A 26,101-nucleotide genomic window follows, 5' to 3' on the forward strand; every position below is an offset into this window, starting at 1 on the left:
TTAAAAGTCAACAAGGAGTTCCATATCATGACACCTTGGTTTTCAAATCTGAGAAAGAATTTAAATCTAAAATTTATCGCAAAAATACATTCTCAAATAGCTATCTCGAATATAGCAGTAATCACCCCAATAAACAATTTTCTAATATATATAAGGGGCAAATTATACGAGCAGTGAGAATGACCTCAGACTATCAAGATATGTTAGAAGAGGTCACATTTATCACGTCTCTTTTTAAGGAAAGAGGATATGACAACCATATGATGCTAAATATTAGTGAATATGTTATCAAAGAATGGGATACTAAGTATATACCGTTGTTAGGATACAATTATAAATATGTTAATAAGACCCATAATAATATGAGTGGTACTTGTGATGAAAAGTATAAAGAGGATAGCAATTTCAATAGAGTTTGTGTTTTAGTATACGGTCCGTATATAACTAGAATTATGAATTTATTTTAAAATAATTGGAATATTATACTAGCTGATCAGGAAATTTCATTAATATTGGGTAAATCTCCCCAATTTGTTAACAAAGTAGGAAAGAACTTGAAATATTATTTGGATAGAGGGTATTGGTGTAGAGAAGGGAATAACAATAAAAAGTATACGAGTAAATGTGGTGGTTGTAAGCAATGTAGTTCCATTTTTGAAGGGGAAAATGTCATCCTGAATAATGTTACTCATACTAAAATTAGGCTTAAACAAGGGAATTGTCAAACCAAAATGGTTATTTACATCGCTTTATGTATGGTTTGTTCAGGTTATTATATAGGTAAAACGGAGAGAAAATTTAATAAACGCATTTATTCACACCTGTATAGCATCAAAACTAAGGATGTGAATAATGCGTTATATAGAGATATAAATAAATGTGGTGATAAGCATTATTTTAAATTTGCAATTCTGGATAGTGTAGTTATAGACGCCAGAGGGGGTAATTTTAAGGCATATTTGTCTTACAAGGAGCTATGGTGGCAAATTTATACAGATGTTTCCACTGAACCTGGTCTAAATGATTTTATTACAATTAAGCCTCTATTAATGTTAACATGAGGATATATATATTTTTATTCTTGTTTTTATTCTTATTTTAGATATTTCAGATGGTATGGATTATTGTAGTGTATTTTGTGCTTTTTTTGATTTTTTATTATGTATTTTTGGTAATGATTTAGGATGGAGTATGATACATTGTGTATGTTTTTGCTGTGTGTTTCTTTAAGTAGTTTGCTACATTGTTGGTGCCAAAAAAGTTATTTAAATGCTTTTTACTGGTTATTTGGTAGTTCTGAAGAAGCTTACTGTTGTAAGTGAAAGCGCTTAATGGAACTTCTTCTTATTAAATCATTTTCACCATTTGTGGTTGGTTCAGTTCTTTTCAGAACTTATATTTGGCTGGTTGGAGTTTTTGGATCCCAAGACACAGGAGGAACCAGTATTTTTTTTTGTTCGTCAGTTTGGTTGTACGTTTCATCTATTTTTTATCCGGGTTCCATCATGGAGTCTGATCGGGAAAAATCCCCCAGCGTTCTCCACAGTTCTGAAAAAGATAGTATAGCTCTAGTACAGGCAGAGCTTGCTGAATTATGTGGAGAAGTGAGTAGACTTTCTTCAATGTTGACGAATTTCGGCAAAAACATCTTTTTGAAAGAAAATATTGGTGCGTTACATCAGCCGACATCGCAGTGAGAGACTTTGGACCATTGTGTTCATGGTAACTCTCCATTTGCTACTAGAGAGTCTAATGACAGTATGGAAGATACTCAGGGTTTACCCAATTACACCATTCATTCTACTGCCATTCCTTGTGGACAGAGAACAGGCATTAAATCGATTGATCTTCCAGTGACTCTACCAGCAACTGATAAGTGTAGCAGTAGCCGGTTGGGCATCTCAGATTTCACTTTTGATTTTTCATTTGGAGACATCGAGGAGGAAGCCATACGCATGGGTGCTAAACCCAAAAGGATGAAACCCAAACTGACCTACACCAATGGCCATAGTGGAGATTTTGTTAACAAAGGGACAACTAAAAAAATGGATATACAGGCTCCTAGAGCTAGTGATTGTGTACAGTCTCATAATTTATTGAAAATATTTTTGGATAATAATTGTGTTTTTGATCATAAGAACACAAATTTTGAAAACAACAGTACTTCTTTTCCCAAAGGTACTCTTAAGGACACCATTTATTCTTTGGGTAAGATATTATATTCCATTAATAATACCAAACTTGATAATGCATATTTAGTGAAATGTATAGACTCTAAAATAGTACCTATGGGTCTGAGGTTTCAGAAATACCCTATGGGAACTATTTTCAATGATGACATTATTCAAGAACTTAATGTTTTTTTGATGAATGTGGTATTAAGTTCATGCAGTTATTAATTAAATTTAATGACGAAAAGTTAGCAAAATTGATACATGAAGTGGAAAAAATAAATGAAATAATAAGAAATGATTTGATGTTCTCTCAATGGGAAAATCTGTATACTAAACAGTTTAGAGATGCTGGAAGTTCCATTAAAAAAGTATATGCTCGTAAAAGTAAGAAACGTTTAAGAGATTTGGAGCAATACAATAAGGGTAGGGCCTATTTATGGCATAGGAATAAAGAGACGCCTTATAATTATACTCAAGGTGGGGAGTCATATAGGGAAAACAACTCAAGTTTTTTAGAAAGGGATCACAGGGGAAATATGAAGTATTACAATCAGGGGAAGAATTGGAGGAAATTTGTACCCACCAACAATCCCCGTGTTTGTCAACAGACAGAGGTACCACCCAATGGGTATTATCAACATCACAGGGACACAAGGGAAATGTCGTGGAGAGAAGGAAAGAGGTAAACCACTCTAATATGAGTATAGAATATACCAATGCAGATCAAATCGTAGTAGATGGAGTTATAAATACTTATAAAAATTTTAACATCTAAAATTATACGGACTTAGAATTGAGCATTACACATTTTGATCTTTTGTCAAAAGGGATGAAATATATCCCAGTCAGGAAATTTAATGTAGTAGACACCATTTTTGAAGCTAAAAAATATATTAGGAAACTAAACTTAGCTATCATGTTTTGAGATACACTCCTGACTGTAACGTGATAACTCGAAATATGACTAAAAAGAGTACATTTATGCCTTCTATGCATCCTTATATTTCGATATATGACAAAATTGTCACACAACAGATTTACCAGTTAAATAATGTGATTAATAGGTCTAGTATGAAACCTTATTACAATTTGTCTCAACTTGAATCGAAGGTGTTGCAGGACTTACAGAAAAATAAATCTATTAGGGTTATGAAACCCGACAAAGGGGGAGGCATAGTCATCTATGATAATATGATATATTCTTCTAAAATACATGATATACTTTACACATCAGATAACTATCAGACTGTTTCACTTAATGAGATCAACATTGGGTATAGAAGGATCGATATGTGTATAGAGGTTCATAGGTTATTACTAAGCTAACTGCCCTTGCGAGCCATTTTAAGCCTAGCCAATTATCCCTTGTGAGACTCAAACCCTGCACTTTGGGTTTATAAGGCAAACACCTTAGCCATTAAGCCACCCTCCCAATTCCTTATAGATCATAGAATCACTGAAAGTACATACAAGTTTATTAAGGTAGAGTATCCCACTCTGGCTTCGATAGTGGGGATTCCGAAAATACACAAGGACATCGAAGATCCTCCGTTTAGACCCATTATCTCAGGAAGTAGGTCTAAGACCTTCCCCCTTGGTTCTGTTATTGATACTTTCTTAAAACATATTTATGGAAAAGTATCTCATCTTGCAAAAGATTCTTGGGATTTTTTTAAAAATTATTCCATAAACTTATATGATGAAGAGCTACTTTTTGTCACTATAGATGTCATTGACCTCTTTTCTTGTATACCGAAATCAGAGGGACTGGAAGCCTTTGCTAGTAGTATTAGAAAATATGCAGACATTGATTGGGACACCAACTGCTTACTAGTAGATATGATGTCTTTGGTACTTGATTACAACTATATTTTCTTTGAAGGAGAATATTTTCGACAAAGTAAGGGTGTAGCGATGGGAGCAGCTTGTGCTCCCATCTACGCCAATTTAGTAATGTTAGATTGGGAAGAGACCATGTTATTTACTAGTGAATATATGAAAAAAGTGAGGTACTATGTTAGATATCTGGATGATATATACATTTTATGGGCAGGAAAAGTAGAAGCCTTTGAAGAGTTTTTCGAATATATCAATCTAAGTAGCAGTTACCCCAAATTTACTAGTTTTAAAAGTCAACAAGGGGTTCCATACCTTGACACCTTGGTTTTCAAATCTGAGAAAGAATTTCAATCTAAAATTTATCGCAAAAATACCTTCTCAAATAGCTATCTCGAATATAGCAGTCATCACCCCAATAAACAATTTTCTAATATATATAAGGGGCAAATTATATGAGCAGTGAGAATGACCTCAGACTATCAAGATATCTTAGAAGAGGTCACATTTATCATGTATCTTTTTAAGGAAAAAGGATATGACAACCATATGATGCTAAATATTAGTGAATATGTTATCAAAGAATGGTGTACTAAGTATATACCGTTATTAGGATACAATTATAAATATGTTAATAAGACCCATAATAATATGAGCGGTACTTGTTGTGATGAAAAGTATAAAGAGGATAGCAACTTCAATAGAGTTTGTGTTTTAGAATACGGTCCGTATATAACTAGAATTATGAATATATTTAAAATAATTGGAATATTATACTAGCTGATCAGGAAATTTCATTAATATTGGGTAAAGTTCCCCAATTTGTTAACAAAGTAGGAAAAAACTTGAAATATTATTTGGATAGAGGGTATTGGTGTAGAGAAGGGAATAACAATAAAAAAGTATACGAGTAAATGTGGTGGTTGTAAGCAATGTAGTTCCATTTTTGAAGGGGAAAATGTTATCCTGAATAATGTTACTCATACTAAAATTAGGCTTAAACAAGGGAATTGTCAAACCAAAATGGTTATTTACATCGCTTTATGTATGGTTTGTTCAGGTTATTATATAGGTAAAATGGAGAAAAATTTTAATAAACGCATTTATTCACACCTGTATAGCATCAAAACTAAGGATGTGAATAATGCGTTATATAGGCATATAAATAAATGTGGTGATAAGCATTATTTTAAATTTGCAATTCTGGATAGTGTAGTTATAGACTCCAAAGGAGGTAATTTTAAGGCATATTTGTCTTACAAGGAGCTATGGTGGCAAATCTATACAGATGCTTCCACTGAACCTGGTCTAAATGATTTTATTACAATTAAGCCTCTATTAATGTTTATTACAATTAAGCCTCTATTAATGTTAACATGAGGATATATATGTTTTTATTCTTGTTTTTATTCTTATTTTAAATATTTCAGATAGTATGGATTATTGTAGTGTATTTTGTGCTTTTTTGATTTTTTATTATGTATTTTTGGTAATGATTTAGGATGGAGTATGATACGTTGTGTATTTTTTTTCTGTGTGTTTCTTTACGAAGTTTGCTACATTGTTGGTGCCAAAAAAGTTATTTAAATGCTTTTTACTGGTTATTTGGTAGTTCTGAAGAAGCTTATTGTTGTTGTAAGTGAAAGCACTTAACGGAACTTCTTCTTATTAAATCATTTTCACCATTTGTGGTTGGTTCAGTTCTTTTCAGAACTTATATTTGGCTGGTTAGTTTTTGGATCCCAAGACACAGGAGGAACCGGTATTTTTTTTTTGTTCATCAGTTTGGTTGTACGTTTCATCTAGTATTAAATATATGTAACCTTTTAACTATGGCTGGTTTTGTCTATAGATATTTCAACTCTTAGAGTACTTGCATATATATTTTGTGACATTGTACAAGCCACTCTTAAATAACCTTAGCCTTTTACACACTTACCATTTCGATAACAGCAACATTACACGGTGGAATTGGTCACCCTTTGGTAAGTGCCTTAAAGTAGCTGATAAATGGTGGTTGGTGGCAGTGATTACTACCTTATAGTCTGGGCAGAAGGGGAATAGCTAGTAAACCTGTGCCAGCCTTCCGCAGAGGTGTCTGTGTGTTTGTATTTAAATCAAATCTGAAAGTGTGTGTGTGTGTGTGTGTGTGTGTGTGTGTGTGTGTGTGTCAGCTACTTGGGCAGGGAAACAAAGCAGTGGTTGGACAGAGAGGGTGCTGGAGGTTTTGGCTTGACCACTCGACTGAGATCTTAACCCTATAGCTGTGTCAGTGGGGAGTCTTATTGAGGATCTGGAGAAAGAGGGAGAAATCAGCCCCAGCCTGACTGTGATCTCTGTGTGCTCTTAAGTGAAATTCTACTTTACCGTGTGTACTTGTCATCTTCCCAATGAGCATGCCCCTTACTGGTGTTAGTAGTGAGGACTGAGGATCCTTTATTACTGGGCCAATGCAGGGGCATCACAACACCTATACTCAGAGGACATGATCCAGGTTCTGCAGGAAGCTAGAAAACTGACTACTAGAAAATCTTACCTGTCAAAATGAAAGAAATTTGCATTGTGGTGTCTTACAATTAACCTGCAACCACAGGGAGCAGAGCCTCCAGTGGTCTTGTCTTATCTGTGTGTCCTTATGAAGTCTGGATTATCTTATTCCTCCATTGAAATACACCTGTCTGCCATCTCTGCATGTCTGCCCTTAGTACCTCCTCTAGCATCTAGGTTAGAAGTCAAACTCTTTCTGAGAGGAGCACTTCACCTCAGACCCCCAAAGAAGCGCATCTCCCCTTGGGATCCTAACTTTGTCCTGGGGAAATTGACACTCCCACCCTTCAAACCAACTAAAGACCGCTCCTGCCAACACTGCACCTGGAAGACTATACTGCTGGTGGCCATCACATCAGCCAGAAGAGTTTCAGTGCTCCAGGCCCTTATGGCAGATCCTCCCTTTACTGTCTTCCACAAGGACAGGCTATGCTTGTGCACTAATCTCACTTTCATGCTTGAAGTGGTCAATGAGCTGTCTTTAAATCACACAATAAATCTGCCAACCTTTTTCCCCCGTCCACAGAACAAGGCTGAGAGGATACTTCATTCCCTGGATGTCCACAGACAGCTCAGGTATTACTTGTCCAAAACCAAATCCCTATACAAATCTGACACACTGCTTATCTCTTACCATGCAAGAGCCCTGAGTCAACCTGTTTCTAAGCAAATAATATCCTCTTGGATATCTAAAACCATTTAATTCTGTTACACTAGTCATGGTAAATCTCTCCCAGCCCCTCTAAGGATGCACTCTACCAGGGCAATGTCCTCCTGTGGGGCATTCCTTAAAGGATTGGACATGGCTGCTTTCCTCAAAGCAGCTACATGGTCCTCAGTTCACACTTTCACTATGCAATACAAGCTGAACATGGTCTCTAGAGCTAGGGCAGGATTGCCAGAGCCATCCTCCATATGCGTTTGTGGAAAGTGCTTCTGGTCTGCCTCCTCTTCCATAGAACAGGAGCTTTTGCACTCTCCCTGATGTCATGAATCCAGCAGCATATGAATAGAAGGACATGGTATTGTTGTGTAAGAACTTACCATAACCTTAGATGTCCTTTTCTTCTATATGCTGCTGTATAGTTTCCCATCCAGCCTTCCTCCTCACACTTGCCTGATTCCTGGAGTGCCTACTCCTGAGTCGCCAACTCTGCTGGCATTCAGTTCTGAGGTGGATGTGTGCTAATGTTCATTTCATACCTGACGTCCATTTACAACCGATGTCAGAAAAGAGGTGCAAGACATTGTGTGCACCCTAGCAGTAGCGTTTAACTTTTGTATAACAGCTGGACAGTCGAGAGTTCACCAGAGGCAAACTCCCTACAACAGCATATAGAAGAGAAGGATACCTAAGGTTATGGTAAGTTCTTACACAACAATACTTTCTGCTGGTATTACAGTGCAGTACTGTTAGCCTAAGAAGAAGCAAGGATAATGTGGCTTCATAAATGAATACCGATATTATTTTCTGCAGCTGCAGATGAAGCACTGATACATGCAATGCATGAGCATGTGGTAATAACTAAAGGAAGATGCTTTCTGCAGTTGAGGCAAGCAGCTTTCCACAGGCACAGGACTACAGAAGAGCTGTTTTTGGAGGTGTTCAGACATTTTTTGAATTGAAGGGGCACTAGTTTGTGCAAGTCTGCAGGGTACCAAATAACCTACCTACAAGTCTTGCAGTGACATCCATTATACTTAATGTGTTTGCTCCACCACATGAGCAATACACTGGCACACAGAATGTTTCACACTTGTATACAAATACACATAGTAAGAACCTGGACACACACTACATGCATTCACTCTTCACACCCATTACATTACAACACATATGCCTACTCTGTGTTCCCTACTCCTACTTGTACTCATATTCTGAAAACGTGCGCACCAATTGTGTTCACTAATCTCATTAAACTCCATTAAATTACAGCCTATGTCCCCTGTGCATGTATTCCACTTCTGTGGAAAACCAGGCAATGAAAATCTAAAAGCCTACTTATGCTTATTCCATCCGAACCCATAAAATTACAACCAGACACTCATTGTGTATCCCACTCCTATAATAACCCATAAAGTGAAAATCTTTATACCTCATCTCTGCATCACAGTAATCCAAATCTATCTAGTTACAGTTCATAATCCTCTGTGTGAATCTCACTTCTATACAAATCCCTGCAGAGAAAATTTGCATACCAAGTTTGTGCACCCCACATCCAGAGCCATACAATTACAACCTATGCACTCACCATGCATATTCCATTTTTGTGCAAAGCTCAGTGAAAAACGGTGTACCCACTGTGTACAGACCCTAGAAACTGACAAAATTACAGCTCATACACCTTATGCTGCCATCACAGTTTTATAAAAAACAATACAGTGAAAACCAGTATACCAACTGTATAACTCCCCCATCCCGGGTCATATTTTACAAACCATACTCCAATTGTGTATATCACATTTCTATCCAAACTATACAGTAGCAACTTATACATATGTATATGTATGTGCATACAATATCTGGCTAAATCCATATAGTGACAACGTGCATGCCCCTAGGTAATGTATATCACATCTAGGTCACTATGATGACATCTTATATACCTAATGAGTGCATCACAATGCTTTCAAACCCATAAAGACTTGCTCAGTTTCACACAGTAGACAAAGGCTGAGGGTATCAAACCCTGTGCCACAGGAAGTAGAACATTCACAGCTCACATCCTTAATCCTCTGCATTAGCTGCCAGACAATCCTCTATACCAACTGCCAGACTGAAAATGTATTGTTTAATCATAAAAATAAATGTCCACCCAATGAGTGGTTAGTTTGCTCCAGTCAAGCCCATGATTTAGGAAACTATAGGAAAACAAATGCCACAGTGCTATTTTCCATGTCAGACTCACCAGTGGATGCTAACCCCCAATATCATTTAACTCATTCCCTCCAGTATAGCTCTTTTGCATGTGTACCTTTAACTTCTAGTGGGCATGGCTTGAGCCTTTAAAAAATGAACTTATTACCTTACAATTTTAACAGATACTCATTGACATAGGTCAAATATCAATACAACTGTGTTTGCCATCATATATGCTTCAAGATAAAATATTCAGACACCTTGTATGTAGCATGGATTTGGAAGTATTAATGCAAGTATGAACAAGCAATATTTGACGCCCAGAAGTGTCAGTAGGAGTTAACTGCAGATTCACCTGGAGGTGTCCCTCGGATGTAATGAGTTAAGACAAAACAATACATGTAATCATTCTGTGTTTATTAAAGCCAGATTAATTTTAAATCAACCTCATTCATATTTTATTTTTATGACACTGAGACCTCAACCATTAGTACACAGGCACATATCATATCTGTTAAGGCCCACACCAGAAATGTAAAAAACAGGCTTAATTAATTTTTATTTACTAATATACAGAGCAGTGTATCACTGTCTGTCATTGATCCCTATTCAACCACAGCCAAAGTACTGGCTTCATTCCAGCAGAGTGGAGAACTGCCATTGTCATCCCCTTGCACAATGGTGGTGCTACTACTGACCCTGGAAACTATCACCCCATTAACTTGACAAGTCTGATATGTAAAGCTGTGGAGCATATTATTATGGATCTCATAAACAAGGACATAGGCAATCTCCAAGCACTTGACCCCACCCACTTCGGATTCATCAAGGGCCGATCTTGCCTGCTGAACCTGGTTGACATCTTTGGGACTGTCAACAAGGCCCTGGATGAGGGAAAGTGACTGCATACAGCCTACCTTGACTTGGCCAAGATCTTTGACACAATTCCCCACTCAGGCATCATCAAAAAGCTAACACAACTTGGCGTGAATCCCTATCTCATCAGGTGGGTGGCCAACTGGCTCACCAACAGGACCCTCAAAGTCAAAATAGGCTCCTCTACCACTGATAGCAGACCTGTCACTAGTGGAGTTCCCCAGGGATCTGTCCTGGGGCCCCCTACTGTTTGTCATTTATTTCTCAGAGATCCAGGCATAGACAAAAGGCATGTGGCTGACCAAGTTTGTGATGACTGTAAGTTGGGTGCTGTTACTGACTCCCCAGATAATGTTAACATACTGCAAGAGGGACTCACAGCAACTAATGACTGTTGCCAAAGTCATGGCCTCAAGCTAAATGCAAAAAATGTATCATCATGCCATTTGGCAAAAACATGACTCCCTGTTGATTACCACATCAACGGCAACCCCCTAAGCACACAACCTGTGGTCAGAGACCTGGGCACTCAGGTTGATAACAACCTCACATTTGACCATCATGTAGCAGCAGTGGTCAGAAAAGCCTTTTGCTTGGTTCATCTCATAAGTAAAGGGATTGTATCCAGAAAAAAGGAGGTTATTACCTCTTTATACTCCTCCATCATTAGACCAATAATTGAGTATAATGCCCTGTTTGGGATCTACCTCTCCAAACATCTGTACCAACTGGAAAGGCCACTGAAATACCTCACAAAGAGAATCCATGGCCTCCAACACCTGTCCTATGCAGACAGGCTCAAATCACTATCACTCTACTCAGTACACTCAGATTGCTCAGAAGTAATCTGTGTCTCACCTACAAGGCAATCTCAGACCCTGCCCTACTAGAGATGGTCCATTTTCGTAAGTCTAACTCCTCATGCACTACTCACTCAAAAGGCCTGAATCTAATATGCAACATCAACAAAACTTGTTGGAGAGACAGGTTTGTCTCCCAGTGGCTGCCCTGTCTCTGGAATAGACTTCCCATACATGTTAAATAGAGTACCTTGCTGACCCTCTTCAAGTGCAAACTTGGTGAATGGATGGGAAACCACAAATTCATCTCAGGGGTCCACCTGTGTCTCTCATTGACAGGGGAAACAGGTGCTGACTGAGGTTTCTTTTTGGGGATAAATTCTTGGATAGGCTTGTAAGGGCCCCAAAGTTATTAGCCTAGTAACCTCCTATGATCCTATGATTTATATGAACTGCATGTATTCCCTTACTGAAGATCTGAAACTACTCAACTACCATCTTTCTGACTTGAGACATGACTTCCATTTTGGTGGCTAGTTGTTAAGTGAGATAAATACTTTACTGCCTATGCTGATTCTCAGTTCAGTGCTTTTTTAATGGAAAGTTGTGCAAGTATACTATTTCTTAACATTTTACATCACATTTTCTATTTGCTATTGTGTAGCCATCCCTTGCATACTGCAGCAGTGACAATGTGCAATTTTATCTGCAATGCAAAGGATGCAAAAAACTCCCTTACCAGCCTCAGTAAGAAGCTGAGATCCCTCATAAAATCCTCCAAAGCTAGTTATGAAAATAAAATTGCCAAAGATTACAAAGACAACCACAAGGCATTCTATAACTATGTCAAGAATATAAATGGCAATGCTCAGATCTGCTCTGAGCTTCAACAGAATGGCACTAAATATATTGATCCCAAGGATATTGCCAATATCCCAGCAGATCGATTCAGTGCCAACTTCACCCCCCCTCTCACCCCCCTAAATGGCCTATCTCAATACAGGAAGATTGCCAAATTCCGGTAATAATAGCCACACAGGTAAAAAACGCACTCTCCAAAGCTAAGACTACAGCATCCATGGGACCAGATGACATCTCCGGCTGTGTACTACATGGACTACAAAACGAACTGGCACCTCATCTAAGTGTCATGTTTAATCATACCCTCAGCTCAGGCTTCATGCCCACTGAGTGGCGCATGGCTACAGTTATCCCACTACACAAGGGGGGATCCACCTTGGATCCCGGGAACTACAGCCCCATCAGTCTGATGAGCCTGATCTGCAAGGCCATGGAACGTATTATCATGGAACTTATAAACAAAGACATTAGCAACCTTAAAACACTGGACCCCACCCAGTTTGGGTTCGTGAAGGGCCGATCTTGTCTCCTGAACCTGATTGACTTCTTTGAATAAGTCTCCAGAGCTGTGGACGAGGGTAAGGCAGTCCACACAGCCTATCTGGACCTTGCCAAGGCCTTTGACACCATCCCCCACTCTGGAGTCATAGATGAACTTACTAGCTGGGCATTAATCCCTATGTCACTCGATGGGTTGCCAACGGCTTACTGACAGAACCCACACTGTAAAAGTAGCTGACTCCAAATCCAGCTCTAGACAAGTGACAAGTGGAGTACCTCAGGGTTCAGTCCTGGGACCTCTCTTGTTTGGCATCTACTTCTCTGAAGTACAGGCCAACACTAAGGGATTCTGGCTAACAAAGTTCACAGATCACTGCAAACTGGGAGCCATTATTGAATCCCCAAATGATGTCAGTACTCTACAAAAGGGCGTTACAGAAACAGATGCTTGGTGCCAGAGCCATGGGCTCAAGCTCAATGCCAAGAAATGTATAGTTATCCCCTTTGGGAAAAAACATGTACCCGTGAATTACCACATAGGTAAGAGAATTAGGGACACAGATGGACAGCGGTCTCACCTTCAATAACCACATCACCGTAACAGTCAGGAAATCCTTCTATGTGGCACACCTCATCACTAAGGGCTTTTCATCCAGAAAAAAGAAGATCATTATCCCACTGTACTCATCCCTCATTAGACACATTATAGAATACAATGCCCCATTTGGTATGTACCTCTCAAGACATCTGCAACAACTGGAAAGGCCACAGAAATACCTCACTAAAAGAATCACAGGCCTAAAGTAGATGCCCTATGCTGACCGCCTTAAAAAACTCCAGCTATACTCTGTCGCATATCATCTACTCCAAGGCGATCTCTGCTTAACATACAAGACCATGTCAAAGCCAGAGCTGTTGGACATGCTACACTTAAAGAAATCCCAATCCCTCAGAGCCACATGCTCCAGGGATCTAAACCTTGTCATCACAATAAACAAAACATGCTGGAGGGATAAGTTCCTGACCCAGAGACTCCCCAGACTCTGGAATAGACTGCCCATACATGTCAAGCAGAGCACCTCTTTGGCCCTCTTCAAAAGGAACCTTGATGATTGGATGGGAATAAGGAAATTCACCCCAGAGATCACATCAGTCACCCTGCTAGACAGGGGTCCAGGGAAGTAAATATTGTGGGAAGAAATAGCCAGGGAATTATTATGGCTAGGCGTCTATAGGCCCTAGGGCCAATAGCCTAGTACCAGCCTATGAACGTATGAACCTATGTTTCTTTTGTAATTTCCAACAGCATTATCATTTGGGATGGAATTGCTAAAGAACACTGTGGTAAGTTGTGAGAAAGGACCCCACAAAAGATATTTGAAAATGTACTGTTGAACTATTGACAGTTGCTAGGTTTTGTGTCAGTATTACATTTTGGGGTCATTCACTCTTAACATGACTAGTGCAGAATATTTTTCCTGTTATTGACACGTTAACTATGAATTTTGATGATCTGTTGACTGAAAGATCAGTCACTCAACTGATGCAAGAAACAACTGTTTTTGATCCTAACAGAACAATGACTATTCTGTACAGTAACTACAAAAACCACCCCTTGTATTTGAAATTCTCAGTGATGTTAAGCAGCTTATGAGGTGATGTTCTAAGATAAAGATTCTAAAAACTTGGATGAAAACTACATATAGAAAGATGGGAGCATATATTTAAACTGTATATCCAGACATGATGGATTATACACCCATCCATTACTTACAGGATGAACCACAGTCCCTAGTTGTCTTACTGCTTGTCCTTCTAAATCAGGCCTCATAAGGATGGCCTCATACTTGTGCCATGAATTCCTGAATCCACAACTCCCATGCTATCTATGAAGCATCAAACAGTCAGCCTCTACAGGCCATTGATTCTCTTAAGGGGACAGAACACACTAACTATTGCCCTTCTGGATAACAGTTGGGCATCAGGAGTACCACTGACTTACACATAATGCTTTCATTGTATGGTTGATCCATGCTGACTCCAGCTAAAGGGCTAATGCGTTTATTTAAACAGTGTGCCTGTGACAATGTTCTCTCACATTCTGATGATGACCCTCCTCCTAAGGTGTGCAAGTTTACTTCAGTTACTCTATTCACACTTCCCTAGCGTCAACTCCTCCAAAACTTCACACACTAACTCTATAGGAGAGGTGTTCTACACTGCTCTCTGAGTAATAACACTTCTCCATGTCTCCCCTGAGCCATCAATCTTATATCCTCAAAAGGTGCCCCATTCTTTTCTTACATCTTGTTTTAACTGTACTGCCTACTTATACTCTGGGGATTTTCTTTGGGAGTGAAAGCTTTCTATCATGTACCCCTCTTACTAGTTGTTTCTTCAACATTATACATGTCAAGCTGTTCAGTTCTCAGTTTATATGGCTTTTAATATGTAAATTATGCACTGTTTTAGTGCTCCTTTTTTATTTTTATTTATTTTACATTTGATAACCAGGAAAGTCTGACTGGACCCAGGTCCATTTTCAGCAGAGGCCCAGGGAGAAAAGCTTCAAATACAGTACAGTACATAAGTGAGGATTTGAGCTTACATCTAAGAATACATTTCTGCATGCAATATGCAGATATTAACAATCTGTTGTTGAAAGGAATATATACAGTACATTACAAGATTACATTTCAGCATGTAATAGGTAGAGTTTAACAATTTCTTGTTGTGAGGATTATATGCAGTATATTATAAGATTGAAAACAGTACAATATCCGAAAAATAAAAAAAATACAATTTTTTTTTTTAGTGTAGTACTATAGGGGTTCATTCTCTTCTTAAGTATCTCTGTTATAGTTCTGTACCTATTACTCTAGTCTGACTTTATATGTTTTGTTAAATGAGTTGTCCAACCGGGATTATGTCTTTTTTCACTGGGGCTTAGGGAGCATTGTCTGGTTCAGTGACTTGCATAATTTCATACAGCAGACAAACTGAGTTTAAGGGACTCAGACCCAGTAGACTACTGGATGAAACTTGTTATCAGCAATAGCCTCAATCTTCTGCAGTAAATTGTCAGAAAATCATGAGGTCCTTTCTCTGCCAGCTGTCTATAATGAGTGTTGAAACATCCCAGCATATATCAGTCTTTTCTGGGATTGTTCCCCCACATCCTAGTGTTCACCAGTCTTCCTTAGTACTTCTATTACCCAGCATACATTTAGGCCTTCTGATATAACTACCCTCAGTCCCGTTTATCTTTTAATACTGCTACTAATCATTTCAGGGTTACCCCTTCCCAAATGAATTGCTTTCTGGTACCATTAAGCTGGCATGTTCGCGCCAAGTCATTTCAAATCATATATTTGATCTAATTAATGAGACTGTTTGTGTTTTATAACATAACTTATTCTTCAGTCTGTGGCAGTTTTTGGTACTCTCACCTGTGGCTTATGATATTACCAAATATCAAAGGTCAGTAAGCAAAGGTTGGGAGGGTGGCCTACTGGTTAAAGTGTTTACTATACAAACACAACATGCAGAGTTTGAGTCTTACAAGGGATAATTGGCTAGGCTTAAAAATAGCTTGCAAGGTTAGTTAGTCTAGTACTAATTTATGAACCTAAATGATAGAGAATGAAAAAAATAGAGGTTCAACGTAGATTTGTATAATATTTTGTTTTAGTGTTTTTCACAGCCAAATGTAGTCATTGATTTAAGGAATGCTAAAGGAATTGTTTTTGAAACTAAGTTTGTACATATGAGTGACTGTGTCTGTCACACACATTGATTCTTATTCAAAGAACTGTTTACTTTCATGGCCATTTTTCTCTGCCAAGGCAGCCATATCCTTTTGTAAACATAATATGTCAAACAACCTAGTGAATATTTTACGCATGTAGTCAAACCATGAAAATATCCATGATGACATTATAATTATTTTTTTTTCTTTTCTACACAGGAAATCTTGGAGGAGTGTAAATGGTATGGTTGTAAAATTATTTATTTTATTATTGTTATTGTTTAAATCATTGCCTTATGCAAGTGCTGGAACTCATATTATTGCCCGTATTTATCTTCAGGATTTTAAAAACAAAGGACGAAGAAAATGCATCTAACACTGCTCTGGTTTCTGATAATCTGACTCTTGGGGTATATAAAAGCCCTCTACAGTGCAGAGTTTGGAAGGAAATGTTATCTGTTGCTGGCCTGTGTAAGTATCCTGTCTTTTTAATACACAGTGTGTACAATGAGAAGTCCTATGCCTAAACTAATAAAAAAGTCTGTAACCATTCACTTGCATTGCACCCATCCACTTACATCTGGAGGTATATGAAGTCCTGTTGTTAAATAAATGGATATGGCTGAACAAGAAACTGGAAAGGTGATGTTAGAAACTCATGAAGGAAACATAAGTTCTATTAACATTCTTCTAAAGTTATTATAACACAAGGACAAATATGTTAAGCAATGATTTTTTTTTTCAAAAAACTAAAGTATAAGAATGCAGTGTCCCTTGTGTAGGCTGTAACATGACAGATAACTGTATCAGTATAAGAATAAGGTGTCCCTTGCATAGGTTGTAGCACAGGATGGATAATTGTATCAGTGTAAGAAATAGGTGTCCACTGTCTAAGTTGTTGCACATGTACAGATAACTGTATCAGTGTAAGAATGAGGTGTCCCCTGTGTTGGTATATTGCATGTGCAGGTAGCTGTATCAGTGAGGTGTCCCTGTGAAGGTTGTAGCACATGACAAATAATTGTATCAGTGTGAAAATTAGGAATCACCTATGTAGGTTGCAACAAATGCACAGGTACCTGTATCAGGATAAAAATGAAGTGTCCCCTGTGAAGGTTGTAACACATGTACAGATGACTGTGACAGGCAGGAATGAGGTGCCCCCAGGTAGTTTGCAACATCTGACAGATAATTATGTTAGTGTAAGAATAAAGTATCCCTTGACTAGGTTGCAACACATGACCAATAATTGTAACAGTGTGGGAATGAGGTGTCTGCTGTGTAAGTTGTAGCACATGTACAGAACACTGTTTCAGTGTATGAATGCCATGTTCCCTGTTTAGGTTGTAGCACATGACAGAAAACTGTATCACTGTATGAATGTGTTTTCCTGTGTGTGGTATAGTGTATGACAGATAATTGAATAAGCATATGAATGAGGTATCGGTTGTGTAGGGTATAGGACATGACAGACAACTATTTCAGTCTATGAACTAGGTGTTATTCTTTAGGTTGTAGCACACGACATATAACTATCAGTGTAGGAATGAGGTGTTCCTTTATAAATTGTAGCACATTCTGCTCCCATCACTCTGAAGAATATAGACATCTGTATTGTTACCCAGATTTGGCTTAAAGCCACAGAAAGTACAAAGGCAGTAGAAGCTACAGTGTTTTCCACACATTTTGACCAACAGCAGCACTGGCAGGGGTTAATGTTTGAGTTCTCTCGATCTAAGTTAGCACCAGATACAACTCCAGGCTGGTTAAACATGATGATGCCCTGCAGTTCATCCATATGCAAGTCTCCACAGACAAGGTATGCTACAATGTCCTGGCTGACTACAGGCCACCCTTTATGACCCAAGAGCTCACAACTATTACCTAGATCTTCTAAAGGTACTTATCATTCAAACAAATACCCTATTCAATGTTGATTGTAATGCACAGAGTCAATGTTTCATAGGTTCATAGGTTGCTAGAATGATACTAGGCTATTGGCCTGGAAGCCCTATTAAGCCTAGCCAAGAATTTGGTCCATGTTCCCACAAAGTCAGCACCTGTGTTCCCTGTCCATCAGGGACACAGGTGGAATCACAGGGGTGTATTTTCTGTTTCCCATCCAGTCTTCCAGGTCCCTCTTAAAGAGGGCTAGAGAGGTACTCTGCCTGACATGGAGATGGAGTCTATTCCACAGATGGGGGAGTCTTTGGGACACAAATCTATCCAACCAACAAGTTCTATTAATGTCACAGACCAGGGTGAGGCCTTCCATGTGGGTTGCGTGAGTGGAGTTTGAATTACGGATATGCAGTAACTCCATCAAGGCTGGGTCTGAGATGGCCTTGTATGCCAGACACAGTTCACCTCTGAGCAGTCTGTATGAGGCTGAATAGAGGGACAGGGCTTTTAGCCTGTCAGTATAGAATAGGTGTTTGAGACCCTGGATTTTCCTGGTCAGGAACCTCTGTGGTCTCTCCAGCTGTGGCATACAGGGATGTTATGACCTCCTTGTTCCTGGATAAAGTACCCTTATTTATGAGGTGGGTCATGTAGAAAGCTGTCCATACAATGGAGGCAACATGGTGGTCATCAGGTTGCTATCAGCCTGGGTGCCCAAGTCCATCATGAGTGATTGGATGCTTAGTACATTGTTATTAATGTGATAATTAGTAGGATGCCATTTTCCCCAAAGGGGATAATGATGCATTTCTTGGCATTCAATTTAAGGCCCTGCTTCTGGCACCAGTCATTAGTTTGGGTAAGGCTCTATTAGAGGATGTTCACATCACTAGGGGAATTTAAGACAGCACCCAGCTTGCAGTAATCTGCAAACTTGGTCAGCCACAGACAAATGGTTTTGATTTGCACCTCAGAAAAATATATCCCAAACAGTAGAGTTCCCAACACTGATCCTTTGGATACACTGCTCATTACAGGCCTACTACTAGAGGTGGCTTCCCCTATTTTGACTGAGTGGGTTCTATCAGTGAGCAGGTTAGCTGCCCATCTGGTAACATGCAGGTTGCTGCCTAGCTGAGAGAGTTTTTCTATTATGCCCGAGTGGGGAATAGTGTCCAAAGCTTTTGCTAGATCAAGGTAGGCAGTGTGCACTGTCTTCCCCTCATCCATGGCTTTGGTGACTGTTTCAAAGAAGGTGACCAATGTTAACAGGCATGATCTACCATTGACAAAACCAGACTGTGTGGTATCAAGTGTTTGGAAGTTGCCAATGTTCTTGTTTATAAGGGCCATAATAATGTGTTCCATGGCCTTGCAGATCAGGCTAGTTAGGCTGATTGGCCTATAACTGCCTGGGTCAGTGGACACTTCACCTTTGTGCAGAGGAATGACAGTCACTGCCCTCCATTCTGCTGGGATGAAGCCGGTGCACAGACGTTGGTTGAATAGGGTGCCTAGTGGTGTTGAGAGCTCTTGCCTGAGTTCATGTAGGTAAACACTAGGAGTCTTAGCATGAAGCTACACTCATTGCAAGCATTCCTTGCCTTGGAGGATGCTCACATTTGCGCAGTCATTGAAACCTGGTTCAAAGCTGCGGAAAGCACCCCAGCCATACCAGGTTACTCATCCTACCATACTTTCAGACCCCAAATGGAGGGCTGCAAAGCCAAAGGAGATGGAGTTTCAATATTTATCAAAGACATATACACCTCCAGGCTGGTATCATGCACAGGAAACACTCCAAGTGCAGTTAACTGTTGAGAAAACAACTGTTCAAATCATAGCTAGCTACAGACGCCCGACCATGACTCAGGGTGCCCACTCCACCTCTCTGGACTTACTTGAATCCATCAACATTCAACCTTCTACTCTGATCCTGGGTGACTTTAACTACCTAACCGTAGAGTGGAAGACCTATTGTAGCGCAAACACAAATGCCCAGAGATTCCTCATCTTTGTGAATGCCAGTGCATTGGATCAGCTGGTGAACACCCCTACGAGAAGTGAAAATATCCTGGATCTGGTCCTAACCAACATGAGTAGCCACTGTAGCACCCCTACAGTGTCATCCTCCTTGTTAAGATCCGACCATAAAGCGATCACTTTTGAAGTCACTATCTCCCCTGACCCCCCCCCCCCCTGTCAGAGTCAAACAAAAAAACTTTTCCAAAGCTGACTACAATCTCCTCAGAGCAGGTACAGTATAAGCAGCTTCACAGCCACCGTCCCTTCAGTTGGAGCTAGCACTAATGTCCAACCTTACACCAAAAAACTGTATGAGCACCTACATAGCTGTATGGACCCAGCAATACCTGACAGGACCAAATCATCTTCCTCAAGGAAGAGTTAACCTATCTGGTGGACAGCAGCAATAAACAAATGCTCTAATAAAAGGAAAAAATCCTGTGCAGGACCAAGAAGGAGCAGGTGCCAAGTTGGAAGCGATCTCGCCTTTGTCTGAACAAGCAAATAAAGTCACTGGTAAAGTCCTGTAAGGCTAACTTCAAGACCAAATTGGCAGCATCCATTAAGGATTACAAGGCCTTCTTCGCATATGTCTGCAATCTCAAAGGTAACACCCAAATTAGCTCTGAAGTGGTGGTCAATAACACCACATACACAAATGCCATAGATATAGACAACCTGCTGGCAGCCAGGTTCAGTGAAAATTTCACCCCCCTGCCCGTCCATCAGTAAGTCAGGGCATCCCCAGCACCTGTCCCCCTCCCCTCATCACCAGGGAGCAGGTCTTCAATGCCCTCTCAAAGGTAAAAAATACATTCTGCATGGGACCCGATAACATCCCTGACTGCATCCTACATGAACTCAAGCATGAGCTCTGAGCTCCATTAGGCACCCTACTTAACCAAAGCCTGAGCACTGGCTTCATCCCAGCTGAATGGAGGACACAGGATCATAGGATCATAGGAGATTACTAGGCTAATGGCTCTGGAGCCCTTACAAGTCTATCCAAAAGTATATCCCCAAAAAGAAACCTCAGTCAACACCTGTCACCCCTGTCAGTGAGGGACACAGGTGGAACCCCTGGGAGAAATCTGTGGTTTCCCATCCACTCATCAAAGTTGCACTTGAAAAGGGTCAGAGAGGTGCTCTGTTTGACATGTACTGGAAGTCTATTCCAGAGATGGGGCAGCCTCTGGGAGACAAACCTGTCTCTCCAACTGGATTTGTTGATGTCACATATTAAATTCAGGCCTTTTGAGCAGGTAGTGCATGAAGAGTTAGACTAATGGATATGGAGCATCTCTAGTTGGGGAGGGTCCAAGATTGCCTTGTAGGCGAGACACAGATCACCCCTGAGCAATCTGTATGATATCGAGTAGAGTGATAGTGATTTGAGCCTGTCTGCATAGGACAGGTGTTGGAGGCCATTGTGTCTCTTTTTGAGGTATTTGACCTTTCCACTTGGTGCAGATGTTTGGAGAGGTACACCCCTAACAGGGCATTATACTCAATTATTGGTCTAATGAGGGAGGAGTATGTAGAGGTAATCAGCTCCTTTTTTCCGGATGCAATTCCTTTACTTATGAGATGAACCAAGTAAAAGGCTTTTCTGACCACTGCTGCTACATGATGGACGAATGTGAGGTTGTTATCAACCTGAGTGCCCAGGTCTCTGACCATAAGTTGTCTGCTTAGGTGGTTGCCGTTGATGTGGTAATCAACAGGGGGTCATGTTTTTGCCAAATAGCATGATGATACTTTTTTTGCATTTAGCTTGAGGCCATGACTTTGGCACCATCATTAGTTGCTGTGAGACCTCTTGCAGTATGTTAACATCATTTGAGGAGTCAATGACAGCACCCGAATTACAGTTATCTGCAAATTTGGTTAGCCACAGGCCTTTTGTTTTTGCCTGGATCTCTGAGAAATAGATGCCAAGGACAGATCCCTGGGGAACCCTACTAGTGACAGGTCTGCTGTCAGAGGTGGAGATGCCTATTTTGACATTGTGGGTTCTATCAGTGATCTAGCTGGTCACCCACCTGATGAGATAGCGATTTATGCCAAGTTGTGCTAGCTTTTTGATAATGCCCGAGTGGGGGATTGTGTCAAAGGCCTTGACCAAGTCAAGGTAAGCTGTATGTATTGACTTTCCCTCATCCAGGGCCTTGATGAGAGTCTCAAAGAAGTCAACCAGGTTCAACAGGCAAGATTTGCCCTTGACGAGTCCAAACTGGGTGGGGGGTCACATGCTTGGAAATTGCCTATGTCCTTGTTTATGAGATCCATAATAATACACTCCATGGCTTTACAGATCAGACTTGTCAAGCTAATGGAGCAATAGTTTCCATGGTCAGCAGTGTCATCTCCTTTGTGCAAAGGGATGACAATGGCAGCTCTCCACTCTGCTGGAATGAAGCCTGTACTTAGACTGTGGTTGAATAGGTTTCTCATTGGTGAAGCCAGTTCTTGCTGGAGATGTTGCAGAATGCATCTGGGATACTATCAGGTCCTATGGAAGCTGTGTTCTTTGCCTTGGATAGGGCCTGTAACACTTGATCTACAGAGATCTAGTAGTAGACCCATAACAAGTGGCGTATCCCAAGGATCAGTCTTGGGGCCTCTACTGTTTGAGGTATACTTTTCTGAGGTGCAAGCCAAAAGTGGTCTGTGGCTGGCCAAGTTTGCAGATGACTGCTAGCTGGGAATTGTCATAAATTTATGTAGTGATGTGAACAGCCCCCAAGAAGGGCTTAACCAAACTAATTATTGGTATCAGAAGCATAGCCTCAAACTGAATGCCAAGAAATGCATCATTATTCCCATTGGGGAAAATAGTGTCGCCACAAATTATCACATTAATAACAATGAAATAAGCGCACAATCAATCGTGAGGGACTTGGGCACCCAGGTTGATAGCAACCTGACTTTTGACCACCATGTTGCCTCCGTTGTATGGAAGGCTTTCTACATGGCCCACCTAATAAGTAAGGGTATTTCATCCAGGAACAAGGAGGTGATAACATCCCTGTACTCATCTCTTATCAGACCCATTATTGAGTACAATGCCCCCTTCAGCATGTACCTTGCTAAGCACATACAGCAGTTGAAGAGACCACAGTCTCAATCACCTATCCTATACAGATAGGCTAAAAGCCCTGTCCCTCAACTCGGTCTCATACAGTGTTTTCTACAGTTAGAGACAGTGTCAATGTTAGGAAGAACACAGTGTTTGCTACAGTCAGGGACAGTGCCAATGCTAAGAAGGACACTGTGTTTGCTACAGTTTAGAGACAGTGCCAATGTTAAGAAGAACACAGTTTTTGCTACAGTTAGGGACAGTGGCAAGGTTAAATAAACACAGTGTTTGCTGCAGTTAGGGACACTGCCAGTGTTAAGAAGGACACAGTGTTTGCTACAGTTAAAGACAGTGCCAGTGTTAAGAAGGACACAGTGTTTGCTACAGTTAAAGACAGTGCCAGTGTTAAGAAGGACACAGTGTTTGCTGCAGTTAGGGACAGTGCCAATGCTAAGGACACAGTGTTTGCTACAGTCAGAGACGGTGCCAATGTTAAGAAGGACAGGGTGTTTGCTGCATTTAGAGACAGTGTCAGTGTTAAAAAGGACTAAGTGTTTGCTACAGTTAGAGACAGTGCCAATGTTGAGAAGAACACAATGTTTTTAGCAGTTAGGGACAGTAGAGGGCCAAAGTTAAGAAAGACATAGTGTTTGCTGTAGTTAGAGGCTGTGCCAATGTTAAGAAGGATACAGTGTTTGCTACAGTTAGAGACAGTGCCCATGTTAAGAAGGAAACAATGTTTGCTGCAGTTAGGGACAGTGCCAATGTTAAGAACAACACCGTTTTTGCTGCAGTTAGAGACAGTGCCAATGTTAAGAAGGACAGAGTGTTATCTGCAGTTAGAGACAGTGTCAATGTTAAGCAGGACACAGTGTTTGCTACAGTTAGAGACAGTGACAATATTAAGGACACAGTGCTTACTACAGTTAGGGGCAGTCCCAATTTTGAGAAGGACACAGTATTTGCTGGAGTTAGGGACAGTGCCAATGTTAAGAAGGACACAGTGCTTGCTACAGTTAGAGACAGTGGAAATGTAAAGAAGGACACAGTGTTTGCTGCAGTTAGGGACAGTGCCAAAGAAAAGAAGAACACAGTGTTTGCTGCAGTTACGGAGAGTGCCAATGCTAAGAAGGACACAGTGTTTGCTACAGATAGAGACTGTGCCAAAGATAAGAAGGACATCGTGTTTGCTACAGTTAGAGACAGTGCCAAAGTTAAGAATAACATATTTTGCTACAGTTAGGGACAGTGACAATGGTAATAGAACAATGTGTCTGTTGCATTTAGGGACAGGGCCATTGTTAAGAAGGGCACAGTGTTTTCTGCGGTTAGGGACAGTGCCAATGTTCAGCAGGACACAGTGAGTGCTGAACTAGAGTAGTCCAGTTTCAGAGTTGCTGATCCCTGGGCTTTGTTTTTAGTTCCTGTTACTGATCCATTGCCTTATTTGGAAGGAGGGAAGTTTCTTTGTTTACCAATGGGAGTGGGAAGCACTGAGCAGCCTTTTTGTCTGATTTGGTGAAGTTTCAGCCAGAAACTAGTAGTCCATTGGTCGTTTTGGGCCAATTCCTAGCTCCTTTCAGCCCCCTGCTATAAAACACGCTAAACGTGCATTAGCGCGATTTAGCGCAATTTAGCGCAGAGTTGCCACTGTTGCACACTAGAGCAGCGGCGGTTAACCAGGTTTAATCTATTCGGGCTACCTAAAGTCCACTCTTCAAATTTTCCCTTAGAACATCTCTTCCTAAGCTGTACTGATAATCTAACTACCCTATCCTATACCTATAAAGTCTTGATCTACTTGATTCATAAGTGACTATTCTCTATCCGAATAGCCTAGCACTTGCACCCAAAGTACTCTATACTCTGATATAGCACTTTTTATTATACATAGCACCCTACCAGCCTAATACCCCTTTTTCGATCATCCACACCCCTTTAACTCTTCTCAAACCCATCTACACAAAGTTCTTAACTTTACCTTCTAGCATGTCTCGGGGTCACTTGCTAGTGTCATCTCCTGCTCAGCTGATGAATCTGGGAACATTAAGGCAATGTTACAATTGCCTCATGTACACAGACAACCCTCTCCTTCTCCCACAAAACACAAACACATGCGAGAGATGCAAATATATAGCCAAACTGGAGGCTGAGCTCTCTCATCATAGGACTGGCAAGACCAGACAGGAGGAGAAGGTAACCACACACACCTCAAACCCAGTCTCACATAGCACTAGCACAACCTCATATCACACACACAAACACATAAAAACATACTCAGAGGCTGTGACCAAAAATCTACCAAAACAGCAGAGGCCACCGAAGCAGACACCCAAACAACTACCACCACAGACCAAGACACATGCAACACATAGACCACAAAGTCAGTGTGCCAAACAGTCACAGCCCTTAAGGCCAAACACAATGCCAGATACTCTTGTCATAGGTGACTCCATAGTCAGACACACTGACGTCCCACTCACCAGATTGAGCAAGGAGAAGGTCACAGTAAGCTGCCTGTCGGGCGCTAGAATCCGCCACATAACGCAATCACTCAGGTCACTTGACAGCAGGTACAAGTATGACTCAGTCATTGTCCATGCTGGTGTGAACGACCTGAGATGCACCTCCCTGGACTACATGAAAAGGGACATAGAGGAGCTCTCTGATTATGTAGCCCAGGCAGGTATTATCCTGACCTTGAGCAGTATCCTACCTTCACCAAGAATGATGCCACAGTACAGAGAAAAGATGATCAGCTTTAATAATTGGCTAAATCACTGGTGTCATTCAAAGGGGATCCAATGTCTGTCTGCCTGGGATGACATGCTGGACAAGCCACATTGCTTCGCAAGGGACGGCTTGCACCTGTCACCCCTGGGCTTCTGGATA

General features: G+C 40.5%; 1 protein-coding gene across 1 annotated transcript in view; it reads left to right on the top strand.

Moving 5' to 3' along the window:
* LOC122797921 (zinc-binding protein A33-like) overlaps nucleotides 1-26,101 on the top strand; it is a 243,187-nt gene that overhangs the window by 189,319 nt on the left and 27,767 nt on the right. Inside the window, exons 4-5 of the mRNA XM_044066439.1 lie at nucleotides 16,423-16,445; nucleotides 16,544-16,674. Of these exons, the coding sequence (XP_043922374.1) occupies nucleotides 16,423-16,445; nucleotides 16,544-16,674 (154 nt within the window). The remainder of the gene's footprint in view (nucleotides 1-16,422; nucleotides 16,446-16,543; nucleotides 16,675-26,101) is intronic.

Source organism: Protopterus annectens, chromosome 3.part1 (genome assembly GCF_019279795.1).
Source record: "Protopterus annectens isolate FY-2018-M chromosome 3.part1, PAN1.0, whole genome shotgun sequence".
Classification (NCBI taxonomy): Eukaryota; Metazoa; Chordata; order Ceratodontiformes; family Protopteridae; genus Protopterus; species Protopterus annectens.